Source organism: Pantherophis guttatus, chromosome 1 (assembly GCF_059756535.1).
Source record: "Pantherophis guttatus breed Tessera chromosome 1, ASM5975653v1, whole genome shotgun sequence".
Taxonomy (NCBI): Eukaryota; Metazoa; Chordata; class Lepidosauria; order Squamata; family Colubridae; genus Pantherophis; species Pantherophis guttatus.
The window spans coordinates 111,949,335-111,967,137 of NC_142063.1; the positions used below are offsets into that span (position 1 = coordinate 111,949,335).

General features: G+C 42.1%; 1 protein-coding gene across 1 annotated transcript in view; it reads left to right on the forward strand.

Moving 5' to 3' along the window:
* Nucleotides 1-1,000: 1,000 nt before the first annotated feature.
* The window catches only part of LOC117667027 (acyl-CoA (8-3)-desaturase-like), a 45,952-nt gene continuing 29,149 nt past the window's right edge, over nt 1,001-17,803 (forward strand). Inside the window, exons 1-2 of the mRNA XM_060687786.2 lie at nt 1,001-1,242; nt 12,419-12,529. Of these exons, the coding sequence (XP_060543769.2) occupies nt 1,009-1,242; nt 12,419-12,529 (345 nt within the window). The 5' untranslated portion in view covers nt 1,001-1,008. The remainder of the gene's footprint in view (nt 1,243-12,418; nt 12,530-17,803) is intronic.

Consider the following 17,803-nt stretch of genomic DNA (forward strand, 5'->3'; position numbering starts at 1 on the left):
CGGATTGTGCCAGTCTCCTTTTTGTGTAGCAGGTAGAAATTCTCAACCGGTGGCATTCCAGGGATGGAGAGGAGGAGGAAAGAGAAAAACCAACTCCGAATCTTTTGAATCACAACTCAGCCTATTCGCCAAAATGAACAAATACTGGCAAAACTGATTTCGGTCCCATCACTACCACTTGGGGAACTCAAGCTTTAGACACAGACACACAGACACACAGACACACACACACACGCACACAATCACACACACACACACACACACACACACACACACAGAGAGAGAGAGAGGGAGGGGGGAGGGAGGGAGGGAGGGAGGGAGGGAGAGAGAGAGAGAGAGAGAGAGGGAGGGAGGGAGGGAGAGAGGATCTGGATCTTCTTTCACTCTTCTCCGTCCCAGACTTTTCACTTTTCTAGGAAATAGTGCGCGAATCGTCTGTCTGTGGCGATAACATGCAAAATAAATAACATTTATGTCCTGATGACATTCAGGAAGAGCTTAACTTCAGACAGAATCGCAGATCGGTCTGTGATCGAACTGCTTCCCGTGACTGCGGGGCTAAAGAAGTGGGGAGATCTTGCTTCTTAGTGAAACCGGTCAGAATAGAGCCTCCACAGAGAGACTCCGAAACTTGTTTGCCAATTTGCTTGCCCTGCACGAAATCGACCTCAGGGTCCTTCATTCTTATCGTTTTGCTTGCGGAGAAATAGGATTTTTGTGGAACCAAGAAAAGGAGTTTGCTCCGCTTACTGCAAAAACGCTGCCAGCCTCCAACTCCTCTTTCGTACTTGAAAAGCTGAACATCCCAGGCTCAGCCGAGTTGGCGCTTTCGGTGCTTCCCTCTCCGCGTTTGTTCTCCAGGGGAGCAGCGTCAATGACGCCCTTGGCCAATCGGAGACGGAAAAGGGGGTGGGGGGGGGAACTCCCTCGCCAGGACCCGCCCAGTCCGCGCTCCCGTGGTGCTGAAAAGGACAGTGCCAAGTTCCTCGAAGCCTCAGTCGCGGGGAGATGGCTTCCCAGCAAGGAGAAACTGGGATGAGGGAAACGGATCCCGCGGCCGATCAGTCCGGTCCTTCGCGGTTGTTTACCTGGGAAGAGATCGGGCTGCGCACCGGCCAGGGAGACCCGCCACGGGAGCGCTGGCTGGTGATTGACAGGAAAGTCTATGACATCAGCCGGTTCCACAAGAGGCACCCGGGGGGCTCTCGGACCATCTGCTCCTACGCAGGGCAGGACGCCACGGTAAGGCGCGCGGCAGGTGGCAAGACAAAGACTCCGGTGTTTCCAGTTCCTTGCAACCGCGAATCTTTCACTCTTCATGTCAAAGCTGGATTCCTTTTTCTTGCTGTTGCCACCTCTTCTTTTTTTTAGCTCATTTCATTTAGGTTGCACTAAGATATCTGTAAGGGTAAATCCATCTATGATGCCAGACATGGATTTCTTCCTTTCTTTTTGGAAACAGACTTTTCCCCCCAATTCCTTCTTTCTAACATACTCTAATTCAATCTAATCTAATCACAGATTTTCTCCGTGACATTCTGTCCCTAACCTGATGCTTCAGATCTTCCAACATAACTAGAAGATTGCTGCTGGTCATGTTCTCGTTCCTTTCACCTTTCCCAGTATTAGAACTTTCTCCAGAGAGCAGGGTCTGCACAATGTGTTCAGAGTAGGATAACTTTAGCCTGGTTATTTGTCCTGAAGTGAGAACTCTGGGTTTAGTTGTCCAATGATCCATTGGTTTGTTTTCTTGGCTGGCCATGGTATTAATAGAATAGAATAGAATAGAATAGAATAGAATAGAATAGAATAGAATAGAATAGAATAGAATAGAATAGAATAGAATAGAATAGAATAGAATAGAATAGAATAGATTTTTTATTGGCCAAGTGTGATTGGACACACAAGGAATTTGTCTTGGTGCATATGCTGTCAGTGTACATAAAATCATACAATTCAGGAGTCCAACATCAACGTTCAAAACCATCAATACTCTTCTGCTTCTTCAACTTTCATTTCCATAAAGTACCACAGGGAATACCATGGCTGGTATTGCACAATTCCGCTACTTATAGATATAGACATATCATAGCATTTGAGTATCTTTTCAAAGACCTTCATGGCTACTCTAAGTGCTGTGTGGTATATTTCTTGACCGCTTGTTTCTGTTCTGTTGATGGTTGTTACTAAAAGGCAGAAAATGTCTAACACTTCACTATCTTCATTATCAGTTCTAAGGCTGGTTCTTCTATCTGTTGTCCTTCATTTGGTCTTCTTTATATTGCATTTTAGTCTCATTTTTTTCCATTGTACAACTTGGCTTTTATTATTAAAGTTTGCAGATCCTCTGCATTTTCAGCTATTAGGACAGTGTCATCATCTTAGGCCAGATTATTGATGTTTGTGCCTCCAATTTTTACAACCACACACAACTTTGTCCAAATCAGCTTCTCTTAATATATACTTAGCATTCAGGTTGTATAACTAAGGGGAGAGTATATAGCTTTGTTGCACTCCTTTGGAGCCAGCCTGTTCTGTTCATGTTGAGCCTTCTTGACCAGTATGTAAGCTTCTCTCATATGAACAGTAAAATGCTCTGGGATTCCCATTTTTGTAAGCTTATTCAACAGCTTGATGTGATTGACAAAATTAAAAGTCATTCTATGATAAATGAAGCACATGTTAACTTCTTAGTATTTCTCAATTATCTATTATGCATCAGTTATATTTCATATTCCTCAGCCTTTTCTAAAGCTAGCTTGAACATTTGGCATCTCTTTTTATATGTAGGGTTTTCATCTGCATTGGATGATCCCTGTAATAATATCTAACCTGAAAGGAATGACCAGTGAATATGACCAAAGCATATGAATTAGTTCTAAAATAATATATTCAAGACAATGCAAGGGGGGGATCCTGTATATTAATTGTTCAATAAAGGTGGTAAAGAGATAACAGGTATGAAAAAAAGATAAAGGAAAAACATTTTCTCAACTCCTCTTTTGGCTCAGGGTTTTCAGAGAAGAGGATATTTATTTCATTGAGCAATTCAGAAGATCAGGTTAAAGAATCTAGTTTCACTGAAAGGAACAGAGAGAAACTGAACCCTCAGGCCAAATAGATTGATTGATTCCAATTGTATCATGTCACTATCCAAGTAAAATTCTTGAGAGTTTACATGTATAAACTGTAAACCCTTCAATATAAATATTAAAATAAAGCAATTACAACAGAAGCCAATATAATCTCCCCCCCCCTCTGTCTCTCACACACACACACATACATCAGATAAACTAAACTTTTATTTAAAAAAAACAACAACAAATAAAATATGGTTAAGTCAGAATAGAATGCCCTCTGGAACAATTCAGTTTTCTACATCCTTCCAAATATGATCATTCAGATCTCTACTGGAAAACTGGTACTGCTGCTTCCAGTGGGGAACCAGAAGTAACTTCTTCAGGGATGATTTGGTTGCCCAGGCCAATTCTGTAAACCATACCATGACTCAATGTCTCTTGACTCTGAAAAATCCTGGAGAAAGAAAGTTTTGTTAGATAACTAGAGAAGGCTAATATGTCATGATTTTCATGGTGATAAAGGGTAGAGAGGACCCCATGGAACTACAAAAAGTCAGCTTGACAGCAACATGTAGAAATTGTTTAGAACAGATTGCAAAATAATTAGTAAGTAATACCTTAAAGACAATGCAAAAATGACAAGAAACCTGTCACATGAGTGTATCTATTTGATAAATCCAGAATTGGCTTCAAAAGCATTCTAAAATTTATAATCTGTATTCATTATATGAATGAATAGGTGGTGGCAATGTTTATCCAATTGCAGGTATTTCACAATTGATAATTATATTCTACAAATTAGAAATAAAATCATAATGATTTTGAAATATTAGAGAAGTTGAATTTAAAAAAGGAATTTAATAGAAACAAATGCAAATGTTTCATTTAGAAAACAGAAATCAAATGCACAGATAAGCACATGTAGATAATACATGTGAAAAAGATTTTGGAATTATAAACAATTATATATTGAATATCAATCAGAAAATTAAAATGGCTCCTAAGAAGGATAATGCAATTTTAGGCAGCATCAGTAGAAATATAGTTTCCAAGTTTTAACTTTTTAAAAGTCCAAATGAATGTTTCATTTATTTTGCTCTTGTGAAACTGCACTTCAACAACCAATTGCAGTATTAGGAGATGCACTTTAAGAATGGTCCAGAAGAGTTGGAACACAAAGAACTGATGTGGATGTTGAAGGAGTTGGAAACAAAGAATTATGAGGAAAGAAAGAGGGAACTGTTTAGCCTAGAGAGGAACAGTCTTAAGTGGGACTCAGTAAACAGGCTTCAGTTATAGGAAGGCTGATTCCAGCTTAATGTCGAGGAAGCAAGTGTTGTGTGAGAATGGAATTATTGATTGAGGAAAGGTGTAGGCTTCCTTTTTGGATGTCTTCAGGCAGAGACATAGGCTTTCCTGTAATCAATTCAGGCTGTTCTCAGATTGGTCCATCTAGATCTTGAATCTTGAGCTACTGCTCTATCTGTGAGCAACTGGTGTTTTGAGCTTTTGGTGTTGTTTCCAAAGCCCTTCTCAGCTGTGCTCATGTACCGATCCCAATGGTCCTGCAGCTTTGTGGCTATAATGCCTGATAGGACGTTCCATGTTGTGGGGAGGCTGGTCGTTGGCTGGTGCTGGTCCCTTGTGGGGTCTTTCATGATCAGTTTTGTCTTTCCTTGGGTTAGCCAGTCTTGACGGGAGCCTCCTATTAGCAGCTAGTTCATTTATACTGCTAGGCTTTTATGCACTGGTATTAGTATATATGTAGTCTACACATACACACTACAGGAAGAGCTGTGGTGGTGCAGTGGTTAGAATGCAGTGTTGCAGACTAATTCTGCTGACTGCCAGCAGTTCGTTCCTGACTGGCTCAAGGTTGACTCAGCCTTCCATCCTTCCAAGGTTGGTAAAATGAGGACCCAGATTGTTGGGGCCAATATGCTGACTCTGTAAACTGCTTAAAGTGGGCTGTAAAGCACTATGAAGCGGTATATAAGTCTAAGTGCTGTTGCTATTGCTACATATAAATAGTATATTCACATGCACACTTGCACACACACATATGTATGCACATCCAGAAATATAAACAAAAAGAACAAAGATGGCAGAGATAACAAACCTGGAGGGAAATATAAATAAAATGGGGTTTCAATCATACGCACCAGAGGCCTTGGGAGTCTCAAGGGCCCTTTCATATGCAAGCATAGAAGAGCAAGAAAAAAAGGAGAAATAATGCATCCACATGTAGAACAGTAGTGACTCAGAATAAATTGGTAGCTAGATAAAAACAGTTGTGCAAAGTGTTGTGAAAGAAATCAACGATGTCTAGAAATCTGGATCATGCAGCATCATGAAGATGATTTCCCCTCCCCTCACGTTTATCATCTTAATGACAAGCTAATCTTTTAAGAATGATGGCACAATTGGAAGTAAGCCCGTAAAAGGATTATGGATCATTCTGCAATTTGTATGTGTTATCTTCACATATGCATTTTTTTTTATTTATTTTTTTTTGCAATTATGGTCATGTTTCCTTTTAACAGGGCAACAGTAAAACGTGCAAATGTAAAAATCTTCTTCATGAAAAGGAATTTTTGTGAGATGAGTAGCTGAAATATTTCTTGAAGAACTTTCTTTTAGGGGGCTGAGGAAGAGGGATATCTGGTAGAGTGTCAAGAATCAAGATGATAGTCATGACAGCATATTCAGAGCCCTCCCCCCCCTTTTTTTTTACATACGTCACAATGTATGTAAAATAGATTGGGGTTTGATCATACAGCCAGAGTCACTTGCTTACTTTTTCATCCCTTCTATGCCTGAAGAAAGAGGCCTGTGTTTTTCTGGGGGAGGCTGGTTTGCAATTCAAACTGGGTATGGCAACAGTACCATTTCAAAAGTCCTCTTGTTTCTTTTGTGACAACCTGTCATTAATAACCAAATCTAATTTGCTTGTCACTAATCTTAACATGAGAAAACTGATATTTAAATAAAACGTAACTATTCAAATGGTAAGCTTGAAGCAATAGCTGTTCTAGGCCAATAAAAAAAAAATACTTGTCCTGGAAAACTGCTTTTGGAACACCTAACATCTGAAGACCTGATTTTGAAAATGCTTTGGTCTCCTTCATTTTCAAATAACAAAAAGAAATATATTTTGCTCTCTTTCATATACAGCCAAATTGACATAACTATCCATCTCTTATTCTATTGCAACCCACGCTAAATGAAGGCAGCAATCAACTTTATTTGCATGCCCATTACAAGCTGCCATGACAAATCTCACTATTATTCTAACTAGTTCTACTTTAGAGATGGGCAATTTAAAACTTTCCAGAATCCTGCAACTTCTAGGTTCCACCCAGTGTTGTCAGAACTGAGAGATACTGAGAGTTGGTGTTATCATCTCAATGGCCCCTGCTTCCCTGCTCATCAACACTGATTGACAGCTGATCCCTGCAGCTCCAGAAAAGACATCCAGCTGTTGGGAGAAGATAAAGAGTGAACCTGCCATCCAGCTAAGGCCTCTTTCAAACTGAACATATACAGCCAAATTCACATAACTATCCATCTTTGTTACTTCTGTACTGTATTGAGTGTCAGGTTCTGGATGTTTGCATAAAGATATTCTTAATATGTTTGAATCTGGAGAATTGCAGCTTCAATAAAATATAGCATTCCCCCCCCTTTTTTTTTTGCCCTTGCCTCCCTTCATTAAAGGAATAAAGAAAAACAGTAGCAATCAATCTATCATATATAATAAATGATCTTTCATTTCTGATCTTCTGTTGAATTTTAGAGCAGCCAAAAAGCATTTTCTTCCACTGGTTATGCTGAGGTTTGGTCTACATTTTGGGAAGGTTTTATTTTTGATGGAAACATAACTAATTTTCTGGACAGTTAAGGATAAAGAAAAAGGCTGTTGGTTATATGCAATTTACATTTAACTAATTAAAACCATGAATAATAAAACCCAATCCTATTCATATTAAACATATTTTATTCCAACATTGTTGGAATAAATATGCATAGAATTATAGGTTTCTTTACCAGATTTAAGCAGTAATTGTCAGAAGCTGAGAATCATGACAAAACTAGCTACCCTAACAATGACACATGAAATGATAGTATATATACAGGTACATGGTAATGAGATTACACAGGAGTGTAATCTCATTACCAGGCTTTTTTTTCCTGGATTTTTAGCTAAATCAGGAATCCCCAAACTCTTCAACTCATCACCCCCTTCATGAAGTTTCATGTTATTCATCAATCCCCCAAACATTTATTGTAGGGAAATAATTTAATAAATACTATTCTGACTCACATTACTACCAATAATAACAATGGCCCCTTGGATAATTTCATCAATACTTGTGGATCAGAACCGATCACTTTGGGGAACTCTGAGTTAAACACTGTCTCTGACCAGCACCTGCCCTTTTTCCCCATCTTAGAGCAAATAAAGTTGTTGAAGTGCTGTAATGAAGTTAAAGGGTTTTTTTTTTTTTGCTTATTTATACATTTTTATTCCTTGAAATAATAGAAAATACTTGTAGCTCAGGTTTTACATTTTAGCAGTGATTTGTTCTCTGAACTTGCCATTTAGCTCCTGAACGTTTCACAAACAGGCTAGGTAACATCATCAGCAGGGCTTTTTATTCATTTTTTAAACAATAATTAAAACACTCTCAAGGATTTATTCCTGACAAAACAAAGACTGGACCAGCTGGTTTGCAAATGTGAGCATGTGCCACCGCTGCACATGTGCATGGCCTTCTGTGCATGCATAATAGTCATGCATTATGTCCAGGCAGGTGGGCAGAGCCTTCTGCAGTTGCCGCTACTAGTTCATGTGAGCTGGACAGAACTGGATAAATACCACAACTGAACCGCACCTTCTGCACATGGTGCGGCTTTCATGTGGCTCTCCCATGCACTGCATGCACAATTGCACCATATGTGCATGCACATGGCTTTTGCGCATGCAATACATGCATACAAGTGTGCATGCACAGGCGATCTCCGAAGACCAGCTGGGTCTCTGGAATTGGGCACATGTGCACTAGAGGCCTAAACACCAGCTGGGGCGCCCGCCCACATGTGAGTTGGGCGTCAGCTCACGTGCCCAGAAAGATGGCTCTGCGTGCCACCTTGGGCACGCCTACCATAGGTTCGCCATCATGGGTATAGACAATGACTTGTTATTATTTTAAGCATTCCATCATGTCCGACTCTTAGCAAATGCTCTCCATGCTACCCTATCAAGCACAGCTTCTTTCAATTATTGAATGTTCTTCTTTGTATCAGCTTTGATGGTATCAAACCAGCTTGTTTTTTGCTTGCCTCTTTCTTCTTGTTCCACTAACTATTCCTAACATCATTGACTTTTCAAATAAATTTGCATGCATGACATGACCAAAGTAAATCAGACATAGTCTTGTGATTTTGGCTTCTAATGATGTGTCTGGTTTTATACGATTCACAATCTCTCTGTTGGTTGCTCTGGCTGCCCATGGTATACGCAATTATTTATGCCAGCACCACAGTTCAAAGGCATCAATTCTTCTATGAGCCATTTTAGTGTCCAACTCTCAGACTCATACATCATTATAGGGAAAACTATTGCTCTAACTAGCCTGCTTTTTGTATTTATATCATTGTTTATGCTTTTCTAGATCTTATTCATGTTAACCATTGCAGTGTGGTCTAAGGTTAGTCTGTGTTTGATTTCAGGAGTACAACTGCCAAGGTGAACAGTTTTTGATCTAAGAAGCATATAATTCTCGAGTTAATTCAATTTCCTCCTTGTTGATTTTAAACATTTCATATGCATCTGTAGCTGTTGTCATTATCTTTGTTTTCCTGATGTTAAGATCCAATCCTATTTTTTTTTATTTTTATCCTGTTTTTCCAGATAATTTTTTTCCAGGTCTTCCTTATTTTCAGCCAATTGTGTTGTATGATCTGCGTATCTCTAATTATTTATGGTTCTTCCCCCAATCTTCACTCCAACATCAGGCAATTCCAGGTCTAATTTTCACATAATTACTTCAGATTGAACAAAAATTTGTCATAAAATGCTTCCCTGCCTAACTCCCTTACTGATGCTGAACCAATCTGTGGCACCATAGACTTCTCATTGTTGCATCCTGATCAGTGTACAATGATCTGATAAGTCTGATCGGATGGGTTGGGACATCAAGGTCACACAAAGCCTCTCATAGCTTATTGTGTACTACACAGTCAAAAGCTTTCCTTAATCAATAAACCACATATATAGATCCTTTGATTTATATGCCGCCCTTCTCCGGAGACTCAGGGCGGCTTACAATGCGCTAAGCAATAGCCTTCATACTTTTGTATATTTATACAAAGTCAGCTTATTGCCCCCACAAACTGGGTCCTCAATTTACCTACCTTAGAAAGGATGGAAGGCTGAGTCAACCTTGAGCCTGTCAAGATTCGATCTTACTTTTAATTGCAGACAGCTGGTGTTAAATTACAGAGCTCTTTCTGTTGAGCTATCCAGGCTCCCTGGATTGTCCTTTTGACAGTCGTGCTTTTTCCATAATCCATCTAATATTGATCTGCAATGTGATCTCGAGTGACGTGCCCGTTTCCGAAGCCAGTTTGTAACTCATGATTGATGATATTCTGTAGCCTCTGTTTAATGATCTTTAACAGACGCTTGCTTGCATGAGAAATCAATGCAATCTTGCAATAGTTGGAGCAGTTGCCGGCAGCACTTTTCTTTACCAGTGGGATTAAAAACATATTTTTTCCAATCCCGAGGCCATTAACAAATAGTCCATAACTCTTGACGCAGGGCAGTGATGATGTTAACTGGCACTGGTCTTAGTAATTCCGCAGATTCATCAATAATCAAGACTTTCCAGTTTGGAAATTTCTCCATAGCCAATTCTACTTCTTTTTTCAAGATGTTTCATTCATTATTAATTGGGCTGTCATCATTATCATCTTGATGGTAAGTCAAATTGCTATAGAGACATTCTGTATGTTATTTCCATCTGTTCTTGATCTTCTGCTGGTTACTTAGTACATTCCTGTTGTGGTCCTTGCTGTGCTGAAAAACTGGATCACATCATTTTCACTATGGCAAACATGACCTTGCTACGTCCCTTCCTGTTACCTTCTTCCAGATATTGACACTCCTCCTCCCGCTGTCTACTTTTGTCTCTCCTGGCTTCATGTTGGAAAATTGCATTAAGCTTTTTAATTTCGCCCTTATTACCTTTGTCTTTGGCTGCCCTTCTCTGACCAGCTATTTTGATGGTGTCATCAGCCACTTGTTGTTCTCTTTGGTTTTTAGTGTGACACATACTGTACTTTCCATCAATTTCAATGATCTCTCACCACTGTTCATTTGGAGCTCACTTTCCCTTCTATATTCAATGATTCAAAACTATTCTTAACATCTATGACATGCATAGGTAAGATGTTGTTCAGATTGATTTTTGGGAGGGGAGAATACCTTTTTTCACTTTGCAAAATTTGAGCTTCAGTTTAGACACTAATTGCTGATGGTCTGAGCTACAATCAGTACCAGGAAGTGTTTTAACAGATGCAGCTGAACTTTTCCAGTGTTGTTGGCATAAAATGAAATCTATCTGATTTTTAATGTTGTCCATTTGGTGCTGTCCGTTTACCGTATTTTTCAGAGTATAAGATGCACTTTTCCCCCCTAAAAGAGGGTGAAAATTTGGGTAGTCTTATACACCGAATGTAGTCCTACCCACGAGGCCAAAAACATGAGGCACAGAGACGGCGATGGTCTGTGGCAATCCCTGCAGCCTGGAACAGCTGATTGGGGGTATTCTGGGAGGGAGATCCACCCATCAATCAGCTGCTTGTGCTGAATCAGGCTGCAATAATGTGCTGAAGCTGACCTGGCTGTTCACTATTTGCTGTAAGGACGTGTCAGAATTTGCAACAGCAATCACATCCAGAAAGCACACATAAGTAACTGACTCAGCAAGATTCAATAACTTCTCTTTATATATTGAAGTAAATATACAATACCAAAAGCAGATTTTCCAACTTGGTAGTAAATACAAGCAAAACACAAGCAGAGGAGAGGATTTTCAGTTTCAGTTTTAGTTTCAGAGCTCAGCAGAGCATGCAGCTTTAGTACAGAAGCCATGCCCAGGCTCCTTGCTGTTTCCTTGTTGTTCACACAGCAAATACTGTTTCAGTTTCCAAACAGCCCTCAGTTCTCTCACACACTGACAGGATGCTAGCCAGATGAATACTGATGTATGCTGGTAGGCAGAGGAAGACTTTTTTTTTTCTTATTTTCCTCCACAAAAGCTAAGGTGTGTCTTATACTCCAGAGCATCTTATACTCTGAAAAATACCGTATATAAATGTTGCATGTGTTGAATAAACCATGTGTTCATTATGCTGAGATGATTTTCCTGGCAAAATTGCACTAGGCAATCAATAGCTTCATTCCATTCCACTAGCCCGAACTTGCCTACTATTCTTGAAACTTCTCCTTGGCCTACTTTTGCACTGAAATCACCCATAATATACAAAAGATCCTTTTTGGTATTTGCTTGAGAGCACATTGAAGCTCACTGTAAAAAAGTTCAATTTCATCATTTGAGTCTATAGTTGGAGCATAGATTTGTAGTATGGTGATATTGAGTGGCTTAACTCAAATTAGTATGCAATCGCTTATGCTATGTAATTCTCAATACATTTAGCTGCTTGTTTGCTTACACAGAATCCAAATCCTTTACATTTGATATTGTTTCCAGAAAAAAAAAACATAAACTTGTCTGATTTGAACTGACCACTCCCTGTGCAGTATAACTCACTGATTCCAAGGATGTCTATATTCACTCTAATCATTTCTCGTTTTACAATTTTGAGTTTCCTAAGGGATATGCCTTTAACATTCCATGATCCAATTCGATATAGCATTGTACAGTTGTGGGCAACTCTTTCATCATGGGCCACATGGGCTTCCTGAAGGCTTTCCTCCAACAACATCATAAAAACTCTAAAAGCTAGTTCTTGCTCTTCTCCAGTAGCTTGTAGGCTATCATCCAGCTTGGTATTCAATCTGAGTCATGTTGAGTTATTGCCATAAAGTGTTTTGGTGAGACTTTTTGCAGGATAGTTCACCACTGCATTCCCTAACACTTCCCATTTTGGGGGGCTTGGGACTGGCATATGGTTGATAAATCATATGAGAAGAAAAGTAAGACTCAAATATAATCACTCAGCCTAAACATGTTTCTTCCAGGTTGCTGTTAATTTGGTTCTTTATTATAATTTTTTTTCTTTTTTCTTTCTTTATGTTTTGCCTTTAGGATCCTTTTACAGCCTTTCACCTTGACAAGACTCTTGTAAGGAAGTATATGGCATCTCTTTTGATTGGGGAATTGGCACCTGATCAGCCCAGCTTTGAACCCAGTAAAAATGTAAGTTTGGAGACAGAAAATTGAGATAGTGATTTATGGTGCTAAACTGTATACCCTTAAATATTATAGAGCTTGACTCAAAGATCGCTTTTGTCATTAAAACTGATCTGCTATTTAGGCCGACAAAAGAGATTTTATAAGGAGCTCCTCAATCTTTCTGCATTATCCTTGTATTTCACTCCAATCTCTTGGCAATTATAAAAACAGTAAAAGTCCATTTCCTTCAGCAGACTTTTAATTAGGAAGTGATCTTAGTATCTGCCACTCCATTCCCATCCACTCTCCACCTCTTTGCCCTGAAGCTGCACTTGATTCTTCCTAAAGATATCCAAAGGATATCTTCACTATCACTCACACTCAGCCTCCTCTCATCTTTCTGTTTGCTTTCACTAAGCAAGCAGGACTCAGATCCACAGGTGAGAATAACATGGAGAGAACCCTGTTTGCTTCTTTAGGCTCCACAGATTCAAACTGAACCCAAATAACCCCACAAGATGAGGCTTCTGTCATCTCAAGAAGACATATCCAGCTAGTGTCCAATGTAGAGTGAATGTACACAGTTTTACCCTTTTCATCCTCTGGATGTAGAACAAACTCATTTTATGTCCCATCAGATGATTTTCTATCTGATTTTGCCAGACAAGATCCATGGTACTTTTAAAAATGCAGTTGGGCAATAAGATTGGGCAAGTAAATTCAGTTCTTTCAGGCTGCCTTCCTCAGCTTCCACTTAATCAATTCCAGCCTCTCTTTCAAGATTATTAAGCAGGTGGTTGCAGTGCAGCCTCAGAGAGTCTGGAGAAAATGGTTTATCTGGATCCTTTTCAGTCAGGTTTCAGACCTGGGCACGGCACTGAAACAGAATTCATCATGCTTGGGAATGACCTGTGGTGGGACTTCTGGCCAATGGGTATCTACTGATGTTACCTGATGGAAGTCATTGAATGGGCAGCTATATAAAGTGATTAAAGTAAGTAAATAGAGCCCAATAACAGTTCCATAAATATTTAATCAGAAATAATAATTAATATTAATTCATAGTATCAATTACATATTTTATAACAGTAATAAAATACTTGCCATGTTCCAAAAAGACAAGTAAGACTACAAATGCAAACGTGGTTTGTTAATTTGTTTACTCCCCTTCTGGAATAAACTGACAATCATGAACACAATGAATTTCTTGTTAGAGCTACTTGCCCATGCTCCCCATCACCTTTTAATCACTTTAATCACTAAGCAACCCCACCCATTCAAACGCGCAGCTTGCTCCCATGTGACCCAGAAGTGAGAAGAATCCACCATCCGCCTGCCAGTTCAGTCTCCCCAGTCTCAGCCTCCACAGTCTCTTCAGTCCTTTGACTTGTGGCCACATCTCTGCTCCACTGGCTGCCTCCCTGCTTGGCCAGTCCTCAACGGAGATCCAGGACAGCCTGTGATAGTTACAGCTGCCTCCCAGCTGCTGCCGCACCGTCGTCGGTGACATAATCACCATGTGACCACCTCTCAACTGTTTGGCAGCTGCATGGCCCATGCTCAGTGTGTCCTTGGGCAGCTGGCCCATTTCGGCTATCGCTGGTGTTGCCACTGCATCTCCACCTCCTGGGGAGGTGAGTCCTGGCTCAGTGGCTCAGTAGCGGCTCCTGGGCATTGTCAAGCAGTGGTCTCTGGCCTGGCAGCTGGCCGGCAGCATCAGGGTGGAGGCTCCCTGGTCAAATGGCAGCTCCGGGCCAGCCAGCACGCCAGAGCTGACATGTAGCCCCCCTACCATGGAGACAGTGTCTGGAAGGCAAAGAACATGGTGAGTAGAGGGAGGCAAGGGAACAGTCCTACCCAGCTTCCCAGGATATTTCTGATGGAACCTAGCGACTAGTCAAGGGGCTCAGACATCCATATCGGGTACCCACGATGTGTCAGAAAGGGGATATCCCTTCCATAGAATGAGGTACTGCAGCCTTCTACTATGCCACTGGGTGTCTACTACTTCTTTCACTTCATAGTCTTGGTCACCATCCACTATGAGCGGTGGGGGTGGCTGAGGGAAAGTTCCCCTGATGGGGGAGGTGTGGACTGGAAGGAGCAGACTGCAATGGAAAACAGGGTGTGTTTTCCCCAGCAGTCGAGGCAGTTGGAGCTGAACCATAACGGGGTTAATCACCTTCACTACTGAGAACAGCCCAATGTATTTTGGACCTAATTTCTTATCCAAACCCTGTTGCGTCCAAGTCATCCACTCATGTAGGTCTGGCTCCTCCATGGTTTCCTGGGGACATTCAGGTATTGGTACGGACTCCCTCCCAGTGGCCACCTGGAACAGGATGAAGCCAGTACTGCTGTGTACTACATTGTTGTACGCTACTTCCGCAAAAGGCAGCAAGTCAGCTCAATCAGTCTGCTGATGGTTAACATAACAGCACAGGTACCGCTCCACCATCAAGTTTGCTCTTTCAACCACCCCATTTGTACCTGGATAAAATGCTGAACTGATGCCCTGTTTGGACCCCACCATTGCCAGGAATTTGTGCCAAAACTTGGCAGTGAACTGTACTCCCTGGTCGGAGATTATCCATTGGGGGATGCTATGGAGCCAATAGATGTGCACAACAAAAAGCTTTGCCAACTTCCTAGCTGACAGAAGGCCAGGGCAGGCAATGAATAGATTGATAACCATTCATATTATGGTATTTCCCTGATTAAGTCCATGGCTATCTGTTGCCATGGTTGGACCAGAGCTGCCAAGGGTTGTAGGAGACTGGGAGGTTTCCCAGGCCAGACTTTCATGGTGTTACACACAGCACAGCTACATACATACTCCTCTATATCTTTCTTCATGAGCAGACACCAGAACTGTTGATTCATTAAATGTAAGGTTTTTAGAAACCCGAAATGGCCAGCCGGCCGAACGTCATGGTAACGCCATAGTACGTTCAACCGCACAGTACTGGGCACATAAATCTTGGACCCCTTCCAAGGAAATCCATCCCTCTGTGTCAGTCATGCTTGGTTCCCTTGGAACCACGGATCGGTGGCAAGGGCTTCTTGGATAGCCCAGGGTATATCCTCGGCTGGGGAGTACAGTGGGGATGCCGCTGATGTTTGTTGCATCGACTTGGCTAGTATTATTGCCTGGACTACCTCCTCTCGCCCACTGTCATACTGTGGCTTCCTGGGCAAAAGTTAAACCTCTGTAAATATAACGCCCAGCAGACCTGTTTCAGGGCCAGCCAACATGGGGCCTGGAGGGCCTCCATGTTCTTGTGGTCCATCCAGATCTCAAAGGGGATGCTTTCCCCCTCCAGAAGGTGTCTCCATGTCAATAAGGCCCATCGAATCACAAACACTTCCTTCTCCCATATGGGCCAGTTGCATTCGGTGTTGTTTAATTTCTGTGATGTATACACACACGGTTGGAGGACCACCTCCTCATTAACCTGTAAGAGAACTGCTCCCACCACTACCTCACTGGCATCTGCCTGCACCATGAAAGGTCTCAATGGATCCGGGTGCTTCAGCTTGCAAACAGGGACTTCAACTGTTCGAAGGCCTGCTGACATTCAGTTGTCCTTATGACTGGACACCTCAGATGTGGCTTTTTGGTTAGATGTTTTGTTCTCAATATATTGGTTAGTGGAAGTCCACTTGGGCAAAGGACGGGATGAACTGACGGTAAAAATTAGCGAACCCCAAAAAACTCTGCAGCTGTTTCCATGTTTTGGGGGCTTGCCAGTCCAATACCACTTTGACCTTAGTTGGGTCCATTTCTATGCCATTTGGGGATAGTACAAGGTTGTTTTATGGAACTCACACTTGGAGAGTTTGATGTACAAGTGTGAGTTCAACAGTTTTTGGAGCACTTGCCTCAGCAGTTTAACATGTTCCTCCATGGTTCAGGTGTATATGAGGATATCATCTAAATAAACGAGTACCCTCTTATACAAGTGTTCATGCAGGACCTCATTAGTGAGCTGCATGAACACTGGTGGTGCTTCTTGCAACCCAAAGGGCATAACCCAAAACTAATAGCTCCCCAGAGGGCAATTAAAGGCCGTCATCTCTGGCCTTGATTCTGATCCTATAATATGCCTCCCAGAGATCTAACTTAGTGAAAAACCACCCTTCCAACAACCTGGCCATCATATCCTTTAACAGAGGGTGGGGGTACAGGTGTTCCACACATACATTGATTCCTCTGAAGTCAACACACAAACACAACACTACCCCCATCCCCGGTCTTTCTTCTACCTAAATAGGATGGGTGCCGTCACTCAGGACCTAGCTGGCTGAAGGAAGCCCCTTTTTAGATTTTTCTTGATGTAGGCTCTCATTTCGGCCAGCTCCTTGGGGGGGGGGGGTGTCATCGAATACATCTTGGGTTTTGGTAGCGTCACCCCAAGGAGTATTTCTATGCCACAAATAGGTGGGATGGTGGGGAGGTACGATATCACATTCCCTTTTGCTAAAGACATCCTGCAAATCTTTATATTCTCTAGGGAAAGCCAACTCCCCTCCAGAGTTGCTCTGGGTGGGAATGCTTCCCTTGTCACAGTTCACCCCTGGAGTGTAGGATAGCCCTTTGTGGGATGGTGGATTGGGCTTTAGGCCTATCCTTAAATGTCAGCAACCACCCCCCACCATATTGTAGGGCCCCATTTCTCCAGCCAGGCCAGGCCCAGGACAATCTCCTCAGTTATTCAGGGAACCACCACAAAACGCAGTACCTCCCTATGTTGACCAATTTCCAACACCACCTTTTTGGTAACGTGCCTGGCTGGTTGGCCTCCCAACAAAGACCCATCCATCTGCTCAGATTGGCCAGACTAACCTCTGTAGTCCCACCCGCAATTCAGAGGCAACAGCCTTGCTCATGAGGCAACGTCGGTGCGCCTCCAGCACCATCTGCACTACAAAGGGCTTGATGGGCATACAAAGCATCAGATCAGCCTCCCCTTTGCTCCCGCTGGTGTCAGTGCTGTCCATCGGAGCAGATACCTCTTCCACCAGGCTTGACTGGACCATCTGGCATGCCCCACGGAACTTCTCCAGAGTGGCTCTTGTACTCTTTCGGGTGGATCCTCGTTTCATGCTAGTAGGGCCCAGGGATGCCTTGGAACACCCCTTGGAGCACTCGGCGGCCCTGTGTCTTGGCTTCCCACAGCAGAAGCACTTTGGGGTGGGGCCCTCTCTGATACCATCATGGGCTGCACCTGGGCAGAGGAAGGCTGGGTTCCCAGGACAGCACTGGTGGTCGCTGGCCTCGTGGACTCCAATCCCTTC